General features: G+C 42.2%; 3 protein-coding genes across 6 annotated transcripts in view; 2 read left to right on the top strand and 1 right to left on the bottom strand.

The window, feature by feature from the left end:
- Positions 1-573: 573 nt before the first annotated feature.
- On the bottom strand, positions 574-3538 carry rhov (ras homolog family member V). The gene is made up of 3 exons (XM_031322422.2): positions 3210-3538; positions 2866-2924; positions 574-2517 (listed from the first exon to the last, which is right to left on the bottom strand). The coding sequence occupies exons 1-3, from the start codon at positions 3412-3414 to the stop codon at positions 2071-2073; spliced, it is 711 nt and encodes a 236-aa protein (XP_031178282.1). The 5' UTR covers positions 3415-3538; the 3' UTR covers positions 574-2070.
- Positions 3539-4473: 935 nt separating this feature from the next.
- Positions 4474-10576, top strand: vps18 (VPS18 core subunit of CORVET and HOPS complexes). The gene is made up of 9 exons (XM_031322056.2): positions 4474-4913; positions 5055-5196; positions 5405-5496; positions 5859-6109; positions 6299-6652; positions 6829-8091; positions 8493-8702; positions 9434-9670; positions 9852-10576. The coding sequence occupies exons 1-9, from the start codon at positions 4811-4813 to the stop codon at positions 10146-10148; spliced, it is 2949 nt and encodes a 982-aa protein (XP_031177916.1). The 5' UTR covers positions 4474-4810; the 3' UTR covers positions 10149-10576.
- Positions 10577-11875: 1299 nt separating this feature from the next.
- The window catches only part of ino80 (INO80 complex ATPase subunit), a 44873-nt gene continuing 37605 nt past the window's right edge, over positions 11876-19143 (top strand). For 3 of the 4 annotated variants that reach the window (XM_035995342.1, XM_035995345.1, XM_035995343.1), the window contains exons 1-13: positions 11876-12064; positions 13403-13464; positions 13868-14062; positions 14438-14598; positions 14753-14823; positions 14957-15103; positions 15290-15410; positions 15566-15771; positions 15898-15951; positions 17531-17734; positions 17915-18119; positions 18625-18692; positions 18811-19032. In XM_035995342.1, coding sequence (XP_035851235.1) covers positions 13908-14062; positions 14438-14598; positions 14753-14823; positions 14957-15103; positions 15290-15410; positions 15566-15771; positions 15898-15951; positions 17531-17734; positions 17915-18119; positions 18625-18692; positions 18811-19032 — 1614 coding nt within the window. In that variant the 5' untranslated portion in view covers positions 11876-12064; positions 13403-13464; positions 13868-13907. The remainder of the gene's footprint in view (positions 12065-13402; positions 13465-13867; positions 14063-14437; positions 14599-14752; positions 14824-14956; positions 15104-15289; positions 15411-15565; positions 15772-15897; positions 15952-17530; positions 17735-17914; positions 18120-18624; positions 18693-18810; positions 19033-19143) is intronic. The other variant, XM_035995344.1, reaches the window with a different exon arrangement.

Below are 19143 nucleotides of genomic sequence, written 5' to 3' on the forward strand. Positions count from 1 at the left end.
CGTTCACTTCAGTTTGCTGTACAAAGACTCCTCTGTTCATGTATTTTTCTCTAACTCAGGCTAAATGCAGAACATAAGTTTTCATAGTCACACCTTTCAGACAACTGTCAATAATGTTAAAAAAAAGTTATAAAGTTTCATAAACAATGTGCCCACTCCATTGTTGTGATGAATCAGCACATTGCCATTGTTTCTTCTGAATCAGTGAATTTGACACTCTCTCGTGTCTATGGCCTTTCAAAATCAGACACAGCCATCAGTCACAGCATGGCACTGCCAAACCCCATCAGCAGTCATGTGGTTTGCATTAGAATTGGTTGAGCCGAGGCACAGCTGGAGGCTGGAGGTTACTTAACATATCCCTGCACCGATAGATGGTTGAGGAAAAGTACCCTCAGTGCTGATGAGGATTATTCAAACTCCCTGCAGAGAGAACAGTGCTCCCTGCTTTTTTAGGGCTTCATTTTTATTTAAAACTCTTCCCTATCAGACTTGATATGCGATCGGTTGTGAATTGCACGGTTTTGACATTGCAGGCAAGCTGTTCTAAAAATACACATAACACAGAAGATATAATTTGCACTTTGTTTATTTGCATCACATCACTCCCACGTGTTAAAAAACACACAGGTTAGAGAAGGAGATGGTAAATCGAGATTATACAAAATGTAACAAAACATGTGGAGTATATTAATGCATTTAAAATTCATGTCTTATCTAATATTTCATATACATACATTTGACAAATGACCTGTTTTAACAAACAGAATAGCATATATATTAAGCTGACTTCCACAAGAAGTATAGTGAAGCCTATCCCTGGCTCTGGTCACTCGTATATCCATCAGATATCACTACACTGGAGTGCAAAATCTAAATCTGATTTTCTTTAGCACATACATCACAGTCAAGGCGTTGAAAAAGTGTATTACCTAACACTTACATTCAAGCAGAGGCTGTTTAGCGTCCTCTAACTCTGTACACACTATAGGCTATTGAGGAGATAAGGAGTGTATTGAGCATGTAAACAAAGAGGGGAAAATTAAAAAAGCCAGGCTGACGGTGGTGGTGGGAGGATCCGCAGGGTGGAAGTCAAGACTCCTGCAGTGCTTGCTTTCAGATGCAGATTAAAGGGAGACACAGACAAAAAGCCAAAGGGTACCGCTCCCATGCAACCTTTCACCTCGGACAAGATAATTTTCAAAAAGTTCCTGTGCCAATCCGAGAATTAAGACATGCATTTGTTTCTGATTTGTCACAACTCTCATCCTGCTGTTTCCATAGATGTTAAATCGGCTGATACAATTCCAATTAAAGAGAAATGTCAGGGACGATACGATGTTCAGTCGATTAGCTTGACAGGTGAGAAAATACCAGCCCAAAGCAGCCAGGGGAGCTTTCACACACAGGTAAGAATGTGGCACCTCGCGCTGCAATCTGAGCTTGCAGCTGCCGCATATAAATAGGCTGGTGTAGCCAGACAGCAAGAATACAACAGAGAAGTGGCTAACGCCCATCAGTTTAAACACAGCCCCGGACACTTTCTGTTTCTCTCTCGCCTACATTAAAGGCTGCAGCTGGAAGCAAAGCTCAGCATGCAAATTCACGACATTTACATGATGGCCTATGCTTTCTCTCTGTGACTGTACATTGATATGTTCCTTTAAAGTCTCAATACACTGCCCTTCGTCTCTCAAGTGGCTCACCAGTGATGCATCCACATTAAAGCATACACACACTTTGATTGAATATGCAACATATGTTTTTTTTTCTATCGCCCTGTAACAATCAAACATTTGAATTTAATGTAAACAACACTCTGTCTGCTGGAGTGTGAAACAAGACCCAGAATCCTCTCTGCTGTCTCCACAGGGGTTAGTTCCCAATGCTCACTGTGCTGTTTTGTTTCCCCTTGCACCATTTGGCATCCCAGAGTAAAATGAGCCAAATACTTAATACAGGGAAGGATGCTAAACTGCCACAGATCAGAACTGTGACAACAAAAGCAAATGATTAAAATAAATTAAAGTTTAGTCCACAACCCACAGGGTTAGCAGTCTGTTTATGAGTTCAGATGAAGCAGAAGAACTTCTTCCAGCTGCACCTTGAGAAAGCTTTAGTGCGTCGGTCAGAAAACCTCCTCTTCTTAGTCTTGCGGTTTTTGTTTTTAATGGCAGCAAAGATGGCCGCATCAAACGCCTCCTTCAAGTTCTTTTGCGTGAGTGACGAACACTCTACATAGTCTGTAGCCCTGATCTTCGCTGCCATGCTCCGGGCCCGGGAGCTAAGAATAGGTTTGACGTTAGATCTGTCCAGGTTGATGAGAACGTTCACGTCCAGCAAGAGGTCCGACTGAGTCCCAACAAGAATGATGGGCGAGGACGGATTATGAGCCCGGATCTCCGGAACCCACTTCTTGGTGATGTTGTGAAACGAGGTGGGGTTGACCATGCTGAAGCACAGGAGGAAGACGTCCGTGTGGGCATAGGACAGAGCTCTGAATCCATCAAACTCTTCCTGAAAGGATCATGAAGACAGAAAGCAAAGGTTAGTGTCAATCAAACTATGTACAGACAGTAGGAATCAGTGAAAGAAAATGACTCACTAAAGTGTCAGGAAAAGATCATCTATTAACATTCAGGGTGAAACCCTGTCACTGAGTCACATATTGGATGAAGCAAGTGTACAAGTTCATCTTTCATGACTTTAAAAAAAATCTGTATATTATATTAAGAATGGGGGTTTATGTTATATATAATAATTTGGGACTTACAACAAAAACACACAAAAAATACCTTATAAAAATAACATAGTGGCATTTGTCTACATCATTTCTTATTGAAAACAAAAAACTAATAGTCTTACCTGTCCAGCAGTGTCCAGAAGCTGAACTTTAACTGGAGATCCTTCTACTTGGACCTGACCTGTTGAAAATCAGTGACATGAATCAGTCAGTATCAATTTAGTTCACTTTATATATTTAAAAGAAATAAAAATATTTCAAACATCAAAATTGCACATAAAGTACATAACATGCACACATTAAAAAGTAAAATATAGGCTACAAGTTTTAAGTTAAACCTCTCAAATGACAGTGTTGCATGTGTCAGTAAACACACCAGCATTCATGCAAATTATTGCCATTCTTAATTAATTTAGCCTAATAAAACTAGTGACTAAAAATAAAATAAAAGTCCACGATCACTAACCAGAGAAGACATCAAAACCGGTCTGTTGGTATTCTGTCGGGTATCCATTGGAGGTGTAGCTGACAATCATGCTGGTCTTCCCGACGGCTCCGTCTCCGACCAGCATACAGCTGATGACCCCGGGCTCCAGCTCATCTTCCCGGGTAAGCCCGCAATTGGAAGGGACTCGGGATTCGTGGTAAAAGTAATCCATTCGAGGTGGCATGTCGAGCCGCACATAAAACTTGTGAATGCAGACTCGCCTCCTTACTGATCTCTGACTGAGAGACTATGAGAGTCAGTCACATATCACCAGGATGCCTATCCTGTTCTGAGTGACGGGCGTCATGTGTGGGGCCGGACGTTTTTAGGGGAAGTTTGTGCTACAGGTTGTGATTTGCATAGACACACCCACCGAGAAAAGAAAGAAAGAAAGAAAGAAAAAAAGAAAGATAGATAGATAGATAGATAGATAGATAGATAGATAGATAGATATGTGTATTCCTGTAGGCTACTGATCATTTGCAATGTGCTGTACATAGACATAGCAGGCTACATACAGAACAGATGCCTTTAAATACATTTATTTCTCTTTTTTTTTTTTTTACTTACGTTATAGTTACTTATCTGTATGGGCTATTGTACATATTTTTAAGAGTAAAATAGGCTAAAAAAATGTTCTATTAGTATTTTTATGGTAAACTTACAACCTATTTTCGCCTATATTTGATTACAATTTTGCAGCTTTGTTCATATGCTACATTTCTTTATTTTAGTAGATCTGTACTTATTGTGCTACATGTTTAGTTTTTATTTCACACTTGCTATGGCAATGTAGGTTACATGTATGTTGCCAATTATGCTCCTTTGAGTTGAATTGAATTGAAATAGGCCTATGTAGGCTACATAGATAGATAGATAGATAGATAGATAGATAGATAGATAGATAGATAGATAGATAGATAGATAGATAGATGCAAGGCTATTGTTATAGCTTGTTCATAGGAAAATATTTAGGCATAAAATAAAAAGCTATGATAGCCTACATATCCTTTACAATCAATGATACAATTTGACAACTTTATGGTGCACCAAAAAATAAAGTGTAAAAGTATGGTAACTAAGGCACATAGGAGTTTATTTAGCCTATAATCATTTTTAATGCTACCAAATTTTCATGGTAACAAACCCATGGACTTACCAGCCACTCACCACTCTAAGTTTGGACGAACTGCAGCTGCGCCCCCTAGCGCCTAAAATGAACACGACTACACCAAATGTTATCACATGATTCCGTGTGTCACCTGATTATCCGTGTCCACCCCTGTATTGTGTAGTCGGAAGCTAAGCTAGCTGTTATGATAGCATGAATGATTGAAATTTCATATATTCACGTTTACTGCAGCGCAAGATATTATACTCCAGATCTTGCTTCTGAATTTAGACGCATGCGGAGAGAGGAAGTACGCTCGTGTGCCCTTAACCGGCAGAAGTTGTTTTAGCTAGCTAACGTTAGCTGTTTAGTCATGGCGTCCTAGGATTGTTTCTTCACCACTCATTATATATGTATAGCATTCATTTACAGGTAGTCGAATAAGGTGGGACTGTACAATCATAGAACCATGGCTTCAATTCTTGATGAGTACGAAGACTCGCAGAACACCAGGCAAAGTGCGCAGCAGCACAGCCGCTTGTCAACAGCCAACATCGGGATAACACATTCAGGTAGCCAGGTCGCTATTCAAGGATGCTATAACGTTATTATTACTTTTTAAGGAATGCTAAAGCACACACCTAAATATGGCAGTCATGTTGTTGACGCAGTGCCTTCACTGACATTACGCTGTACTTGTTCTCTAACGTTAGGTTTTGTGAATGTGAGACTTGAGGAAGAGAAACCGATATTCAACAAGCAGAGGATCGATTTTACACCGCCTGAGAGGATAAACCATCTTGTTGTCTGCAACAATCAGCTATGCATGAGTCTGGGAAAGGACACCCTGCTGAGGCAAATTACACAATCATAAGCACTTCAAACGCTGTTAATGGTCACTAGTGTTTGTGTGGTTTGGATTGGATTAGTTTGAGTTAATGGCTGTTCTTCTCTGTGATTTGTACTCATCTGTTGTTTGCTGTTGTTTATTGCAGCCTCTCAACGTGTTGTTATTACTGATACAAGATGCTGATACTGATGTGTCATGATCTGTTCTGTACAGGATTGATTTGGCCAAGCCAGATCAGCCTAATCAGATTGAACTGGGAAGGAAAGATGAAAGTAAAGTGCACAGACTGTTCCTGGACCAAACCGGTGAGAAAAAAAACCCTAATGCTTATTCAAAACAATGCCCATAGGCTTTACTTAGATAACTAATTTACATATTATTTATTGTGATTAAACTTTCTTTGAGTCTGCCTTCTATCATATTGCTATCTGAAGATATAGTCCTTTTTAATTGTATATTGATTGCTGCTATGCATTCTACATGACAAGTTTTTTTTTATTCTTATCCAGTAAATTTGAATAAATAAAATGTCTGAGAGACTGCAGAAACACCTTTAAGCCCTGAAAATATATGCTACTATATAATGCATAAGATTACTGTGGCAGTATCATGGTTATGACTTATTAACAGCAGCAGCTGTATCCTCCTCCAAATTTTCCCATTGCAGGCTCCCATCTGCTGATCTGCCTGAGCACCAGTGAGTGTTTGTACCTTAACAGGAACACGCAGAAGGTGCGCAGTCTGTCCCGTTGGAGAGGCCACCTCATCGAGAGCGTGGGCTGGAACAAGCTGCTGGGCAATGAGACCAACACAGGACCCATCCTGGTTGGCACCAGTCAAGGCATTATCTTTGAGGCTGAGATCTCTGCCACTGAAGGCAGCCTGTTCAACACCAATCCAGATCAGTACTTCAGACAGGTCAGAGCATGTGTGCTCATCCCATATTTGTAGTGTTTAGGGTGTGTTATTTATTTTATTTTGTGTATATATACTATGTTTAGTGGTACTGTTAGGTTGGTTTATACTACTGTAGAAAACACTGACCTACACCTTTTATTTCTTCTGCTTGGCATGCAACTGCACAATAATATTCTCTTCCTGAGACAGGTCCACTCTGTGGACGAGGATGGGAAGCCTGCACCAGTCTGCTGCCTGGAGGTGGAGCGGGGCCTGGAGAACAAGTACTTCATCATCGCCACCACCCGCAAACGCCTGTTCCAGTTTGTGGGTAAGGTGGCTGAGGGGTCAGAGCAGCAAGGCTTCAGCTCCATCTTCAGCCAGAACCAGGACCTGCTGCCCAGTTTCCAGGAGTTCCCAGCCAACATGGGCTACAGCGAGATCACCTTCTACACCTCCAAGCTCCGAACCTGCCCTAAGGCGTTCGCCTGGATGATGGGTAATGGAGTTCTTTATGGTCAGCTGGACTATGTCAGGCCTGATTCCCTGCTGAGTGATGTGCAGGTAAATATCTTTGTATGTGAGAATGTTTTTCTTTTAAATAGGTCTTGTTCTTTAGAAGCTCAAAGTAATGCATCTCTCAATAATGTTTAGTTCTACCCTCTCCACATTTACCTCTGTTCTCTTTGTCTTTATGTTTCACGTACTTTCTCTGTATTTTCTCCCTCGCAATGAAACAGGTATGGGACTACACCCCGGACATTGACCTTAGTCTCAACAAGCCCATCTCCATTGTGCTGACGCAGTTCCACTTTCTGCTGCTGCTCCATGACCGAGTGAAGGCCATCTGCACTCTGAACGGACAGGTGGTATATGAGGATGTGTTCCCAGATAAATTTGGCGCCCTTAAGAAGATGATCAAGGACCCAGTTGGTGGGTTGGTGTGGATCTACACTGAGAGGGCAGTTTTCCGGTACCACATCCAGCGCGAGGCCAGGGACGTGTGGCAGATGTATATGAGCATGACTAAATTTGACCTGGCCAAGGAGTACTGCCGTGACCGGCCGGAGTGCATGGACATGGTGCTGGCCAAGGAGGCTGAGCACTGCTTCCAGAACAAGCGATACATTGAGAGTGCCAAGTGCTATGCGCTGACACAGAACTACTTTGAAGAGATAGCACTCAAGTTCATCGAAGCCAAACAAGAGGAAGCTCTAAAGGAGTTCTTGCTGAAGAAACTGAACAATTTGAAACAGAGTGAGAGAACGCAGATCACCTTGCTGGTCACCTGGCTAGCCGAGCTCTACCTTAATCGGCTCGGCCAGCTGGAGAGCGATGGTAACAGCGTCATCTTACAGGAGACCCGTGAGGAGTTTCGGCAATTCCTCAGCAGCGCCAAGCATAAGGAGTGCTTGTTCAACAACCGCAGCACCATCTACGACCTGCTGGCCAGCCACGGCAACGTGGACGACATGGTTTACTTCTCAGTCGTCATGCAGGACTATGAGAGAGTCATATCCCACTACTGCCAACATGACGATTACAGCGCTGCCCTGGACGTGCTTTCCAAGCACTGTGATGAAAAGCTTTTTTACAAGTTCTCTCCCGTCCTCATGCAGCACATTCCCAAAAAAGTGGTCGATGCGTGGATTCAGATGGGCAAGCGGCTGGACCCGAAGAAGCTCATCCCAGCTCTGATGAACTACAGCCAGATGGGCAGCACCCAGCAGATCAGTGAAACCATCCGCTACATGGAGTTCTGTGTGTACGAGCTGACCGTGACAGAGGAGGCCATCCATAATTACCTGCTGTCGCTCTATGCCAAGTACAAGCCGGACTCTCTGCTCTGGTATCTGGAGCAGGCAGGTACACACGCCTCAGAGATCCACTATGACTTGAAGTACGCCCTCAGGCTGTGTGCAGAAAATGGCTACCTCCGGGCCTGTGTCCTGGTTTATAGGATCATGGAACTGTATGAGGAGGCAGTGGATCTTGCTTTACAAGTAAGCATTGCATGTAAATAAATACTATTCAGTCACAAAACATTACATGTCATTTAGCCAACACTTTTATCCAAAGCGACTTACAATTGCTATATATGTCAGAGGTTGCACTCCTCTGGAGCAACTAGTGGTTAACTGTCTTGCTCAGGGACACATTGGTTGATGTATTGCAGTGGGAATCGAACTCAGATGTCCCGCAACAAAGGCATGTGTCATATCCACTGCCCCATCACCACCCAAAACATATTATCTAAATCGTCCAGCCACTGTGTGGAATCTGTATTTTTATAATTGTGTATAAATGTTTCACCAGATTATTGTCCAAAAAAATCCTGTCATCATCAATCTTTGACAGAATTTGACAAAATGCCACTGACTTGCACTGTATTGATGGTCCGTAGGTAGATGTAGACTTGGCCAAGTCATGTGCGGACCTTCCTGAAGATGACGAGGAGCTGAGGAAAAAGCTTTGGCTGAAGATCGCCCGGCATGTGGTGCAGGAGGAAAAAGATGTGAAGAAAGCCATGAACTGTCTGTCCAGCTGCAACCTGCTCAAGATCGAAGACATCCTGCCCTTCTTCCCAGACTTTGTCACCATTGACCATTTTAAGGTCTGCAACAAAATATTTCCTTTCTCTTTTTTAGTATTAATAAGAAATACACATCATCAAATAAATAATACAATAAAGGCCTTTTTTTCAGTAGCTGCAGCCGAGCTGGTGCGCGCAAATGTGACGTCACGAGAGCGCCGTAACTGTTTATACTCACGCGTGGTGCTCCCATCACTAGTTGCAGTCTTCTCCTGAACAGAGGTGGCGCTAATGAGGAAAGGCTACCGACTTTGCTATTTCTACGGACTAGAAGAAGAAGAAAAAGGTAAACAACGGCAGAACTGGCAGCAGCATTGTCGTCAATGCTTCGATTTGATTCGATGACCTACTTCGTCGTATCAAGCCTTTCATTCACCATAAAAGAACTCCTCTTCACCCAGTAAGTTTACAAGAGAGACTTGCAGTCGCTCTGAGAGTCCTGGCATCCGGTTGCCCTCGAGCTCGTTCAGGCTTCCTGTTTCCGCTTTGTCGCGCGCCGCTGAGAAAAATAAAGTGGTGCACAACCTCTGGTCACGTGCTATAAATCCTCGCGCGCCAGCGAGATCTACGTCATTTTGACGTCACATTGGTGCGGCTTCTAGTTTTTTTTTTTTTCTCCATTTCATTGACAACCTGGGTGTCACCTACAATGGATGAAAGTATGCTCAATGTATGGTTAACATACAAACACAAAATATAGTACATTTCTTCAAATCTTTGTACTTTATCCTCTGTGCATTCTGGTTTCTCAGGAGGCCATCTGCAGCTCCCTGGAGGAGTACAATCAGCACATCGAGGAGCTGAAGCAGGAAATGGAAGAGGCCACGGAGAGCGCTAAACGCATCAGAGAAGACATCCAGGAAATGAGGAACAAATATGGCGTAGTGGATTCCCAAGAAAAGTGTGCTTCTTGTGACTTCCCTTTGCTCAACAGGCCCTTCTATCTGTTCCTATGTGGACACATGTTCCACTATGACTGCCTGTTCCAGGTAACTCCCCAAGCTGCTTCCATACTGTTTTTTCAATGTCACTATGTTCTCTCAGTTTAGTAACAATCACATTAGTATCATGTTTGAAACTTACCACAAATTATACATTTTAAAGATACCTAAACTATGTTTGTGTAGTAATAATTCCCATGTGTCCCTTTTTATTTCTTCTACCTTCTAGGAGGTGACCCCTCACCTGACGGTCTATAAGCAGAGTCGTCTGGAGGAGCTGCAGAAAAAGCTGGCCGCGACCACGCAATCGTCCAAGTCACGCCACCGCCCGGCACCCAAGGACGAAGGAGACACTTCCAGCCTGGGAAAGGGCAATGCAGGCACAAGCCGCGAGCAGATAAAATCAGACATGGATGACATCATTGCGTCTGAATGCGTGTACTGCGGCGAACTGATGATCAAGTCCATCGACAAGCCTTTCATTGATCCACAGAAATTTGAGGAGGAAAAATCCAGCTGGCTATGAATGAGGCCTCTCAATGTGAAAAGACACCAGATGAGCCCATCATCTTACACTGTATGTCAATGAAAACGGCACCATCCGTAGGACTGACCCATTCAGTGGATACATACATTCTCCTGATTACCTGTTGGTAGTGCCTACTTTGAAAAATGTATGAGCTTCAGTTGCTCTCTACAGAATACCCTTTTTTGTTGGCAGTATTTGAAGCAGAGTTAAAGACCTTTGCACTTTGTATGGGAACGTCTAGTGAAAGGTGGACATTGTGGGCAATGATGTAAGATGATGTGGTGATGTAAAATATTGGCAGGGTATTACAGTGCATACAATGTGCCTGAACTAGGGCTGCTCAATATGAGGAAAATATGCGATAACGTTGTTGAATATCGCGATAACGATATTACATGCGATAAATAAACAGATATTAAAGTGTACTCAGTTCTGCTGCTTTCAGTATTCTGCTAAAATACAACAAACTGCTCGTTAAATTTAAAACAAATAAAAGGAAATCATTTCTAACATTCTTTTATTGAACATTGAATTGAACATAAAAGGCACCACTTAAAAAAAAAATGTTACATTTTAATTTGCAATTTTGTACTGATATTTTCTTTCAACTAACGCAAAAAAATCTCGTGTCTATCGCGATATGTTGCAGCCTTTCGCGATGTGTATATTTCGCTAGTTGATATTGCGATGACGATTAAAAAAACAACATATTGTGCAGCCCTAGCCTGAACCTCTGATTATAATGGCAGAAAAGAGTTCAAAAGCTAGAATCAGATATAACTGCACTATTCATCTAGGTTATGCTCTTGTTTTGTCTACTGGAAACATAATCTGTCTGTGTCTCTTTAGCTCAGTTCAATCACTCCACTCAACTCTGTGTTCATATTACAGTTAACGTGGGGGCAGCTTATCTGTTAACTGTTATTTCATATATTAACAGTTTTGCAATTGAATTGTGCCACATTAAAGCTTGTCAGCAAGGATATACTGATTGTTCTTTTTGTTTGAAATGTAATAAATATTTAACAAATCATTTTAACAATCAGCTGGACTGAGAGAAATCCATACCCTTTATCACAATTCCTCGGAATGGCATCTACTGCTCCATGAGCAGTACAATACACAGCACACTGGGGACCTGAAGCAGGACACGAACAAGATCATACGTACGCTGCGTAAAAGAAAAATATGTAAGCTGTGGTTTAACAGGAAGATTTGAGTTAAGGCCAATGTGACAGCAAGCATTGTTTGGATCCAAACCAGACCCATGATGAACGTTTTGTGTGTATCACATAATCATTACCATTATAAGTGACAATAAACGTTCATACGTTTATACATAAAAATAAGTATGTTATTTTGAAATAATCCTAGAGTTCTCTTTCAACGCTTGACATCAGAATATATATATATTTTTTATAGTTATAGTCACATTTACTCTGGGTATCCCAACTGCCTCGCCATACCTAAAACGGAGTTCCCGTCTGATGACGTCAGACGTCGCTCGGTAATCTTCGCAGTGAGCAGACGCTGTTAATCGACATCGGAATTTAGTCGATGCGTTTGTATTAGTTGTGCATATACGGCCTAAAACGATATACACGGTGGACGTGTGCCTTACAAAATTAGTAAAAGATACCGCTGGGGTTTCTTTGCACAGTTATATCCTCTGAGACATCGACGAGCGAGCGTCCCTCTCTCTGCGATTGATTAAAATGCCTGCTCCTTGCTGTACCCTCGCCATGGCGTCGTGTCTCTGCTCTCTCAGTAACAGAAAGTGGCCGCCTCTCTGCTGTTGCTGCCGACTCAAAGCTCACAGACTCGCTCGGCGCCTCAAACCGCCATTTTGGAGTCAGAGAACCGTGAGTCGGCAGCAGCGAAGAGAGAGACGAAAAGGGGGACACGGGGCCGAGGTGAGAGACTCCATAGTGGTTGTTATGGCGAAGGAGCAATGGGGGAAGATGGCCGGGAGGGAGAAAGAATTAAAACATGGGGATCATTCGTTCACCAGGCAACCGAGTCTCCGCTCGTGTCCGCAATAAGGGTACGGGAGGCGCGGGCGACGGGCCTTGCTGTCTCCGCATCGCCACTAGCCTGTTTAAAAAATGCTATTAAACCAATATCAGATCTTAATACATTGTTAAGGCAGCAGGGAGGTGGTGGTCTTAAAGAGACAGAGCCGATTTGAATACTTCATATTAATGGTGTTTGATCAGCTTATAATGAAAAGCTAACGTTACATTAGGAAAGAGATAGCATAGAGGCAGTCGGAAAGGTTAACGTTAGATGTTTAGGAAAACAACTAGCTACCAGTGCTAATATATGGTGTGGCTTTACGTTAGCTACCTAAACCCCTAAGTTGTCAGTGTGCGTGTATACAAGCACCTTGACCCTTTACTATCATTGATCGGAAGCAATGCTGCTTGTGCTTACACAGCAAGGCAGCTAACGGTCGTTAGCCTGCAAGCTACAATTCAGCCAAGGTTAGCTAGCAACCCTGGCTAACGCTAGCTTGGATTTGCTAGCTGGCTAATAATAATATAACCACGGGATAGCAAAATAAGATACATATTATTTATAATAACACAGCTCTCAGTTTTTCTTCATTTAAAAAAAGAGGACCACATTCTTGCTTGGCTTTAGTTCTTGTCATCCTCTCACACGCGAGACTGCGAAGTTGCCTCAGAAAGTGAAGTGAATAGGTAATGAGTAGTAATTACAGAGGACAGGTTTAACGTTACCACACAATCGTCACTGTCAGAACAATCACTTGCACACACAGAAATGAAATGATAACTCCGACAATGTGGTAATACTTGGCTAAGTCACATTTATAGCGGAATTGGTGAAATCAAACGTATTCAGTCTGACCCTTTAATGAACTGAATGGACTGATATGAACATAGTATGCAATATAATGGCCTTGTATGTTATATAAAGAGGAAAACAACTCTAACAGCCAGTGCATTTCTTCAGTTAAGAAGTTACATTATAAACATGATAGCTAATCATGTACAGTTTAAATACATACTAATGTTGCAGGAGCTGCTGTTTCCTTTATTTTTATTTATTTTTTAGACATTTGTAAACAATATTTTATCGTTCCTTGAAAATCATGAGCATTCACATTGTCACTATTGCACAGAACACAACATGTGAAAGAGCACCATCAGCACCATCAGCCCATAAAAACACTTCATTATTGTCATGTGGATATCAGTGTGTTACTGTGGGCTTTTCGTTTTGTAGGTGGGATTTCCATCATTGATCATTAATCTTGGAATCAAGAACAATGGCTTTCCTTACTGAAAAGGTAGGTCCACTTTTGCTCAATTAACTATCTGCTAGTACCATACTGCGTGCCCCGCCATTAATTGAGAGTAGTCTGATATTTAAAGTAAAGGACCATGACAAAGTTTGAGATGTAGGCAGTGATTGAGCGGTGTGGAACCAGGCTAGAAGGAAATGAGTTTTCAGACTATCTGGGAAAATCTGGATTGGGAAAATAAAAGCAAAACTAAGCAACATCTTATGAACCTCTCGTAAACAATTTATAAATCCTAACTACCTCCAGTTCTTGCTAGATAAATGAAATAAAACAGCAGAGCATTACTCATCCCATACTGTAGTAGACAGTGTCCTGTGCTGCTCATTCTGACCTTGAGCCATCTGCCCATCCCTTTCGTTTTATCTTCTCTCTGCTTCTCTCCCTTTAGTAAAAGTTGCTGCCCTGCTGGGCAGAGGTGTTTGTGCTGCATGGCGTCAGGGCAGGGTGGCCGACTGGAGGCTGGGGCATCAGGGAGCTCTGGCCTGGCCAAACCTCTCTACCTGCAGCGCTTGGAAAGATCCCTGAGGTTGGACAGCTTCCTGCGCCAGACTGCTGCCATCTTCAACGGAGACATAACCACAAGGTACAGGCAAAGTTCCGGGTGGGTAACACACTCATCACTTTTAGACTCGGGTTTGTTCCTGAGAACATTCTCGGATCAGTTTCTGTCGGTGCTGCAGTTTGAAGATGGCTCATGCATGGATGTAGAGATTAGTTCTATAAATGCAATTTTGTTGGAATGGAGTTGCAAGCTGAACCAACTGCAGCCAAATGAATTCAAAAACACTGTGTGCATTGTAGCGATTTTCCATTCTATCTGTAGACCATCCAGTTAGATCAGGTCATTAGTACCTAATGTTCTCCCCCCAATGTTCCCGTTATGGATATCCCAACAGATGATTTGAGATATATAGGATGCAGTGAGTTGGCTTACAGCTACATACTTCTTATGTTCTAGTGATGACAGTGATGACAGCGATGGTGCATTGGGGACAGGGCTATCCATGGACCCCTCCGCCACTCAGCATACAGCTTTGACCGTTAAGAGTGAGCCATGTGAGCAAGAGGACTGCTTGTCAGAGGGAAAGCCCCTCAATGGAATTCTGCTGCAGGGTAAAGGTAAGATACATACAGCAACACTAATATTTATGTTACACACCTGTTACTACACAGCCTCACTGGTGTCATTTAGCTGTGACACCAGTGGAAGATATAGTTCATGCACATCTATATTGTGATGTTTTTTTGCCCCCCCCCCCCCCCGTGAACTCAGCAGACCAAAAGGCAGATAAAGCTAGCCTCTACAATTTCTCCAAGCTGAAGAAGAACAGAAAATGGCTTAAGGTATTTCACTACTTGTTCAGAACTTTTCACTGCTATGTTCATCTTCTTTCTTACACACTACATATCTATACAGTATATACATACGCACACCCTCAGCATCCTTTAACCATGTTCCCCCCTCTGTCACCTGCAGAGCATCCTGTTGAGTGACGATACCACAGACTCGGACACAGACTCAGATGACTCTGACTTCAGTTTATCTCGGGAGGAGCTGCATGACATGCTCAGGCTTCATCGCTACACCAGGCAGCATCAGAGCAAGTTCCACTCTGACCGGGAGGTACAAACGCGCACACACACACACACACACACACACACACACACACACACACACACACACACAAACACAAACAAACAAACAAACAAACAAACAAACAAACCTGGTAATATTAAGAATATCTCTGACATAATGTTTTTTGTGGTGACATCACTGTATTTTTTTCATTTGTGTATATTTGTCCTGCAGCTTCACCAATATCAGTACTACAGCACTGGACTCCTCTCTACTCATGACCCCTTCTATGAGCAACAGCGCCACCTACTGGGGCCGAAGAAGAAGAAAATCAAAGATGAGAAGAAATTCAAGGGTAAAGACAACAACAACAAAAATAAATCTCTGACATCTGCCAGATTGGTGATAAATGCCCCAAGGAGGAAAACAACTTAAATAGTTATTGGAATAGTTGAAAAGTTTTCATATTGATCATTCACATGCTTTTTTTCTTTTCTTTTCATTTTTTAGCCAAATTGAAAAAGGTGAAGAAAAAGAAGAAACGGGGAGAGGGAGAGTTTCTGGATGATGGGCGTCCTTATATCACCAAGATCTTCGCAAAGTTCTCCCATGATGCTCCGCTGCCCGTAGTGAAGAAGAAACATCTCACTACTGAGCAGCTGAATGCACGGCGGCGTAAGGTCTGGCTCACCATCTCTAAAAAGGAGATTCCCAAGGTTTGTATGCACGACACTGATAAAAACGATGGTCCAAAATTGATGCTTACAAACTTTCTGTTTTTTGGTGAAATATTCAGCACCATTTGAAATGGTCCTAATTATCCTGTTATACCTATTTCACAGTCTTTCAAGCAGAAGACCTCTGCTAAGAACTTAGTATTGACCAATACTAAAAAGGTAAGAAGTTGTTTCAATGTATCCTCTGACCTGAATGTAACATGTTATCAGTCAACTATATCTTACAAACTGATACCACCCCCACCCCTACCCCCTTTTCATGTTATGTTTCTACATGCTTTGTAATTCCAGTGTTACTAGTATACTATTTTATATAATTTCTTAACCCGCTGAGGACAAAAGACACACCGGCGAGTAGGGTTGCAACTAACGATTATTTTCATAGTCGATTATTCTGTTCATTATTTCCTCGATTAATCACTTAGTTGTTTGGTCTATAAAATGTCAGAAAATGGTGAAAAATGTGGATCAGTGTTTCCCCAAAAGCCCAAGATGACGTCCTCAAATGTCTTGTTTTGTCCACAACTCAAAGATATTCAGTTTACAGTACTGTCACAGAGGAGAAAAGAAACTAGAAAATATTCACATTTAAGAAGCTGGAATCAAAGAATTTTTACTTTTGTCTTAAAGGTCCTATGACATGCTGCTTTTTGGATGCTTTTATATAGGCCTTAGTGGTCCCCTAATACTGTATCTGAAGTCTCTTTACCGAAATTCAGCCTTGGTGCTGAATTACAGCCACTAGAGCCAGTCCCACAATGAGCTTTACTTACTATGTGCCATTTCTGTGTCTGTAGCTTTAAATGCTATTGAGGAGGAGAGAGGGGGGGCAAGGTGGAGGGTGGGGGTGTGGCCTTGACCAACTGCCACTTTGCTTGTTTGTAAGCCATGATGTCTCTCTCTTTCTCATGGGCAGACCAAATTCTCTGGGTGGGCAAAGCAGAGAAAGGGGAGGTAACCTTCCTCCTTATGACCTCATAAAGAGCAGATTCCAGATCGGCCCATCTGAGCTTTCATTTTCTCAAAGGCAGAGCAGGATACCCAGGGCTCGGTTTACACCTATCGCCATTTCTAGCCACTGGGGGACCATAGGCAGGCTGGGGGAACTCATATTAATGTTAAAAAAGACCTCATCAAGTGAAATTTTCATGCCATGGGACCTTTAAAAAATTACTCAAACCAACTAATCCATTATCAAAACAGTTGGCGATTAATTTAAACTAATCGATTAATCGATTAATCTTTGCAGCTCTACCGGCGAGTCCAAGCGATGTTTGACAACACTCCTACTCAAAATGCGATATTACAAAATTTCATTTTAGACATTTATTTACTACTTTTGTAAACCCAAGACTTTTGTAAACTCATTTCAAACACCAACACAATTGAGTGTAGGTATGATTTCACAACTGACAAATTTCAACAAATGATGTTGATGTTTATTATCTCTTTATACATTGCTCTGGAACAAATTTGGGCATAACTGGACAGAAAGCTGAGTTTGTTCTGGACATTTTGATAAGAAACACATTGGTATCAGGTTATATGCAAAGACCCTTAAAAGGTGAATTCAAGAAGATATGTAAAAATGCCCGTAGACCTCAGAGGGTTAATATGGAAAAAAATAATAATTAAAAAAAAGGTAAGTAAAGTGAACACATTATTGTTGTTAAACCGAACTTTTGAAGGTAAATTGTAGATTAAGTACAGCATTGAACCTCCGTTCTGTTTGTCCCAGTTGGCTCATCAGTGCATGAGAGAGGTTCGACGTGCAGCCATCCAGGCGCAGAAGAACTGTAAGGAGACGTTACCCCGGGCTCGCCGCCTCACCAAGGAGATGATGCTTTACTGGAAGAAATATGACAAAGTGGAGAAGGAGCACAGGAAGAGGGCAGAGAAGGAGGCCCTGGAGCAACGTAAACTGGACGAAGAGATGAGAGAAGTAGGTGGAATGGAAATTGTTGTCTTTAGTCTCGTTTGGCTTTTGCTATCTACAGCTAATGATATTGTTTTTATGGCAATATTTGCATCGATATAAGTTTTGAAAACATGAAAAAAACAAGTTTTAAATTGTAAAGATTTAGAATATGTTGAACAATTTTTTTTTCTCTGTCTCTCGCAGGCCAAGCGTCAGCAGCGTAAACTGAATTTCCTCATCACCCAGACAGAGCTGTATGCTCATTTCATGGGCGGTAAAGCCAGCGGGGGGGGTCCAGAAGGAGGTACGTCTCAGGAGGAAATTCTGAGCAAGCTGGAAGACACTGGGGCACACAGACAGATTGACATTGGAGGCGGTGTAATGGTCAACATGGGACAGGAGGACTATGGTACGAACAGCTCAGTCAAATTTTAGTGTTTGGAGCAGAGTCAGTTAGTAACTGAAACTCAATATTGATGGTGGACATGTTTATATCTTACTAAGTAACCAGACATGTGTCAATATCAGTCATTAAATGGCAAATGGGCCAGTTATCAATATATTTATTACCACCTCAGCTTATTTTCTCTCTGTAGATTATATTTCACGTGTTTCCCTCCCCACAGTGTGTGTGTGTGTGTGTGTGTGTGTGTGTGTGTGTATGTATATATATATATGGTTATTTAGGGGCCTTTGTATGTCAACCAGCAGATCACTTATCACTACAAATTACAATCTGCTGTTGACTAATGACGATATTCTACAATTAATTGTCTGCTTAGTCAGAAAATACATGGTATTTCTTTGTAAAATAGTTTTAGACGTGAGTAATATGCCATTGTTTATAGGCAAGAAATGTGGGTTTGAATTTGATTCTTTTGTTTAATACACAAGTTGATTGTGTGCGATTTCAGATAGCGATTACTACAAGTCCCAGGCCTTGAGGAATGCCAAAGAAGCCTACCAGATTCATCAAGAGAGAGTACGTTGATGCACACACACACACACACACACACACACACACACACACACACACACTGACACAGACACACACGCTACCCTGTCTGTACTGTGCTAATCTCCAACTGTTTACCCTGTAGACGCGAATGTTTGATGAGGAGGCTAAGGACAGTCGCTGTGCGTCGCTCCACTCAGCAGTGGGCTCATCCTCAGGCGCCGGCTCTGGGTTTGGAGAGAGCTACAGCCTCTCTAACCCGTCTATCCATGCAGGTGAAGACATTCCTCAGCCCACTATCTTCAACGGCAAACTCAAGGGTTACCAACTCAAGGGCATGAACTGGCTGGCCAACCTCTATGAACAGGTAACCACATCTGTCTTTGACATTCGAGACCTGTCTGGATTTGTTTGTTTTTGATCTATTGCGATGTTATCATTCGTCATGTTGTCATTTTGTGGCTAGAGGTATGGATTG

This window comes from Sander lucioperca, chromosome 19 (assembly GCF_008315115.2).
Source record: "Sander lucioperca isolate FBNREF2018 chromosome 19, SLUC_FBN_1.2, whole genome shotgun sequence".
Taxonomy (NCBI): domain Eukaryota; kingdom Metazoa; phylum Chordata; class Actinopteri; order Perciformes; family Percidae; genus Sander; species Sander lucioperca.